Below are 5,249 nucleotides of genomic sequence, written 5' to 3' on the forward strand. Positions count from 1 at the left end.
TTAATTTTTTCATCGTATTAATAAAATACTTGGTAAATAAATGTATAACACTATTTTGTATTATAACTTTGATATTTAATTAAAAAATAGTGCACAAAAAAAAGATAATAGACAATGTAGTGAATATAATCAATTGATGAATTTGTACATTGGAGAAATATAAAGACAATATAACTAATAAAATTATTTCTCTTAACTAATTTATTGATAATGAATAATTTTTTTTTAATAAAGACATTGTAGGGACAATGTAGCGAATATAATCAATTGATGAATTTGAATGTAAATAATTTTTATATTGGAGAAAAATAAATACAATATAACTAATAGAATTATTTTTCTTATTTAATTTATTGATAATGAATAATTTTTTTGAATAAAGACATTGTAGACACATAATTCTAAATTAAAGAAATGCATATGTATTATTTTTTATTGTAGCTACTAAATTATTATTTAATTTAATAAGAGTAAAATAGAGTACTAATTATGTCAACTTTGATTGGGATGAGGTTCAAACCTAAGACCTTTCTTATTGAATTCAATGAGTAAGTTAACGGTGAACTAACAGAAATTAACGGAAAAGATAATATTTAACGGAAAAGTTAACGAAAAATCATATTCATTAAGGATAAATTAGGAAATCTTAAGAAAAAATTAAAATATGATCAATCTGAGTCATTCATTTGATTAAAAAATTTGACCGTCATTTTTTCTACTCATTATAGGCCTAACTCTCTTGGCCTTTTATTAGTATATATATATATATATATATATATATATATATATATATATATATATATATATATATATATAAAAGTTTGTTCAAATGCGGTCGCGCCCTCCCGTGCGGCCGTTTGAAGAATACACTAATAATGTTACAAAAAAGGCACCAATAGTGTAGAAAAATACACAACAATTAAACGTAAAACTACACCAAAAAATACACACACACCCAAAAAATTACATCATATAACTCTCCACCCCTAATGGTGTATTTCCGAACACTGTGTGGTGCTTTTGTTCATACCCAATAGTGTGTTTTTGGTGATGCGTACCCAATTTTTGCGTTTTTTTGTTGTTCATTTCCTAACGTTGATGGTGTATATTTGCATAACTATTGGTGCGACCGCATTGACCGAACAGGAAGGTGCGACCGCACCTACACTCAATTAAGTTCCCGTGCGGTTGTGCGATGATTATTGTGCGTGAGTTTTGTACTTAAAATGCGTGAGTCTTATGCTTAAGGTGCATGAGTTTTGTGCTTAAGAGGTGAGTGGGTTGTGTACTTAATGTAAGCAGTTGTTGAAACTTAATGTGCGTGAGTTTTGTGCTTAAGGTGCGTGGGTTTTGTTCTAAATGTGCGTGAGTTTTTTACTTAAGATGCATGAGTTTTGTGCTTAAGGTGCATGTGTTTGTGCTTAATGTGAGTAGTTGAAACTTAAGGTGCGTGGATTTCCTTCTTAATGTGCGTTGTTTTCCTCATTAAGGTGCGTGATTTGTATGCTTAATGTGCGTCAGTTGTGTGAAACTTAAAGTGAACTATTTTTAAAACCTTAGGTCCGTGAGTTTAATTTTGTCCTTAATGTGAGTGAGTTGTGTACTTAAAGTGCGCCAATTTAATGCTTAAGGTGCATTCATGAGTGAGGAAGTCATGATTGAGGAAGAGTTTTGGCAACAGAAGGCGCGCATCACCGAGGTACAGGAGGGTGAGAGGAACTCTCATTATTTTCACTCTCTTGTAAAAGAGCGCAGGCGGAAACTCTTCATACACAGAGTTAGAGATGATACAGGACAGTGGATTGAGGATAGGGAGGGTATTGCTGCACAGGCAGTATCTTTCTTTGAGCACATGTTTACTGCCGAGATTGGGGGCTTTGATACTGCTTTGCTTGATTGTGTTCCGCAGTTGGTCACTGAGGGCGACAATGATTTGCTGACTGTGGTACCGGAAGAGGAGGAAATCAAAACCGCCGTGTTTCAGATGAGTTCAGTCAGTGCTGCTGGTCTATATGGTTTCTCGGGGGCCTTCTACAAGGCTTGCTGGGATATTATCCGTGCTGATGTGGTTCTGATGGTACAGAGTTACTTCTTGGGCAGAGATTTCACTAGGGCTATCACGCACACATCCATCGTCCTGCTTCCGAAGAAGCCGAATCCAGAGACTTGTGCAGACTACAGACCGATCAGCTTGTGTAATTTCAGCAGCAAAATAGTCACCAAGCTGATGGTGGTTAGATTGGCCACGGTTCTTCCCCGCCTTCTGTCACCACACCAGAGTGGTTTTGTGGCCGAGAGATCGATTACTGACAACATCCTACTTGCTTCAGAGATGTGTCACGGACTGCAGGTACAGAAGCGTGACGTTGTGCTTAAGTTAGACATGGCTAAAGCATACGATCGCGTTTCTTGGATTTTCTTGACCTCGGTGATGCGCCGCCTCGGTTTTTCAGAGACATGGATTGACTTGGTGTTCCGGGCAGTGTCTAATGTTTGGTACTCGGTGATTGTCAATGGCGTCAAAGAGGGCTTCTTTACTTCGTCCCGGGGACTGCGGCAGGGAGATCCTTTGTCGCCTAGTTTGTTCGTCATCGCGGCTGAGGTTCTTTCAGTTTACTTGGCCCGTGTCTACGAGGATCCTGCAGTCCCCCGTTTCACTCAGCCACCCCGCACCCCGCACATCCACCACTTGGCATATGCAGATGATATTATTATATTCAGTACAGCCAGACAGGGTGCCATTAAGACTGTCATCTCGGCCCTCAAGGAGTATGAGACTATCTCAGGACAGCTGGTCAGTTTACAGAAGAGTGCTTTCTACATGCATCCTCGTACTCCGGATAGAGTGCTTCAGAGAGTACGCCGGGCAACTCGTTGTATCCACCGCTCATTCCCCTTTACATATCTTGGTTGCCCTGTGTACGTGGGACGAAAGAAGTGCATCTACTTTAGCCCTACAGTTGACAAGGTGAAGGCCAAGTGTTTGAGCTGGGAACGCCGTGTCTTGTCGAAGGGCGGGAAGGCCATTTTGATTACTTCAGTTCTACAGGCGATACCCCTACATCTGTTCGCCGCCTGCGCCCCGCCTAAGCAGGTGATCCGGGACCTTGAGCGTTGTTTTGCCAGTTTCTTTTGGAGGCAGTCAGGTGGGTCCCGGTATCACTGGAGTTCGTGGAAGAATCTCTCCCTTCCCAAAAAAGAGGGCGGGTTGGTTTCTTAGACTTGGACTTGATGGTGCGTGCTGCTAGTGCGAAGCTGTGGTGGACTTTTCGCACTGAGCACACGCTATGGACAGATTTCATGCGGGCAAAGTATTGTAGCCGGGTTCACCCGGTTGCAAAACTTGTCCGGACTTCAGACTCTCATACCTGGAAGCGGATGTTGGCTGTTCGTGATGAGGCAGAGCGTGCCATGGGCTGGCGGTTGTTCCAAGGCCGGGTTAATTTCTGGTGGGACAACTGGTCGGGTCTTGGTCCGCTTGGCAGATTATACCCTTTCCCGGGGGTCTCGTACTCCCGCGCTCCGCTTCTTGACTTCGTTACTGATGGCGTCCTCGACCTGTTTGATCATCCGGACTTGGCTTTGGCCGGGTTACATGTGGACTTGTCCCGACTTGGGCAAGGACCGCGAGATATTCCTGTTTGGCGTCCAGCATCCGACGGTATGTTTTCTTTCGCTACGGCGAAGTCCTTTTTGCGACCTGCTAGGCTTGTTGACCCGGATCCCTTCCTTGCTAGATGTTGGCATAAGCACCTTCCTTTTAAGGTGTCTTTCTTAGCGTGGAGGGTGTTTCGGGGTCGCCTGCCTACGGATGACGTCATATCTCGTTTTGGCCATGTGGTCGTCTCGAGATGTTGGTGTTGTCCAGCTCCTGCTTTTGACTCCATTGCACATATTTTTTACTCAGGAGACACAGCTCGTGCTGTGTGGCATCATGTGTTTGCGTCCCTCGGCCTCCAGTCACGCCATAGGAGTTTACGGACTTTGATCGCTAGCTGGGGGCGGAGTGGTACGCATAACCCTCTTCGCTCTTTTGTTCTTTGCAGGTTGCCATATCTGGTTCTCTGGGAACTCTGGAAGCACCGCAATGGGTGCTTACACGGCCGAGATACCCCGAGTGTTGCGCGAGTTATGTTTGGGGTAGCTCGGGGCGTGGTTGAGTGCCTATATCGGCGGTGGCCGGGTCAGCATATCCTCCCGCCTAATTGGAGGATGATTGTGTCTTATCTGGAGGCACATGTGCCTCGCCGAGTGATCCGTTCTGTTCGTTGGTCCCCCCCTTCTTCTGGTTCTCTCAAGCTTAATCTTGCGCTTTTGGCTTCAGAAGGGGGGGCGGCTGCCTTGGTCCGTAACCAGGGTGGCGGGCTTTGCTACGGGGTTTCCTGGTCTAGGCAGGGGGAGACTATTCGGGGCCTTTTCCGAGTTCTCTTTTCTTGTCTGACTTGGTGCCTGGACGGAGGTCATCGGGTTCTTGTGGTGGAGACCTCTGTCCTTGACCTGGAGGCTTACTTTGATGCTTCGGCCACCACACCTTGGTATATGGATGCCGTGGTCTCCAGGCTGCATTTCCTCTGTTCCTGCAGCACTATCAGTTTCATGCTATGTCCTCCCCGGGCGAATCTCCCGACTCAGGCTCTTGCAGATTGGGCCCTTGATACACCTGGGGAGACTGCCTTCGTTACATTTGCTGCCTTACCACCTAGGGTGCGCGCTCTCCTCATCCATGATGACGTGCCCTATGTTTTCTTCGACTTTGCGGACCCGCCTTGAGGGCGGTGCTCTCCTTTATTTCTCTTTCGTTTTATTTTCTCGTCTTTTATTATTTTATTTTATGGCTAGTTTTTTCTCGCATGTATAGCTTGTTTGCATGGGGCATAAAGGGATTCTGGTATCGGGTTTCTCTTTCTGCTTTGTGTTCTCAATGCTTATCCTGTTTCTGCGTGTTGCTGTGTGTTTGCCGGATGTATTCGTTGGTTTCATGCATAGCGTACACTCTGAGGTGGGAGTGCTCCTTTAGTCTTGTTTGTATATATATATCTGCGTTTATGGTGTTTGGTGAATTAAGGCTGGCTGTTTATATTAAGGGTTGGGAGGGTGTGAGGTGGGTTCTGGTACTTAGCATATATGCTATTGCTTTTGTGGATGGCTATATAGGCTCCCCGGGTCAAATACAGTACGCTGTACCGTGGGAGCTGGCCTGACGCTTGAGGGTGGTATATATGTTGGCACCAGTGGTTAGGGAGCCATTG

General features: G+C 44.6%; 1 protein-coding gene across 1 annotated transcript; it reads left to right on the forward strand.

Moving 5' to 3' along the window:
* The first annotated feature begins 3,231 nt into the window (after nt 1–3,231).
* Nucleotides 3,232–4,770, forward strand: LOC109193567. Its single transcript, XM_019344436.1, has one exon. It carries the CDS (start codon nt 3,232–3,234, stop codon nt 4,768–4,770), a length of 1,539 nt encoding a protein of 512 aa, XP_019199981.1.
* The last annotated feature ends 479 nt before the right edge of the window (nt 4,771–5,249 follow it).

This window comes from Ipomoea nil, unplaced genomic scaffold, assembly GCF_001879475.1.
Source record: "Ipomoea nil cultivar Tokyo-kokei standard unplaced genomic scaffold, Asagao_1.1 scaffold0222, whole genome shotgun sequence".
In the NCBI taxonomy this organism is placed as follows: Eukaryota; Viridiplantae; Streptophyta; class Magnoliopsida; order Solanales; family Convolvulaceae; genus Ipomoea; species Ipomoea nil.

Bases quoted from the DNA above. Each gene is read 5' to 3' on its own strand.
- LOC109193567 (XM_019344436.1), top strand. From the start codon at position 3,232: ATGGTGCGTGCTGCTAGTGCGAAGCTGTGGTGGACTTTTCGCACTGAG.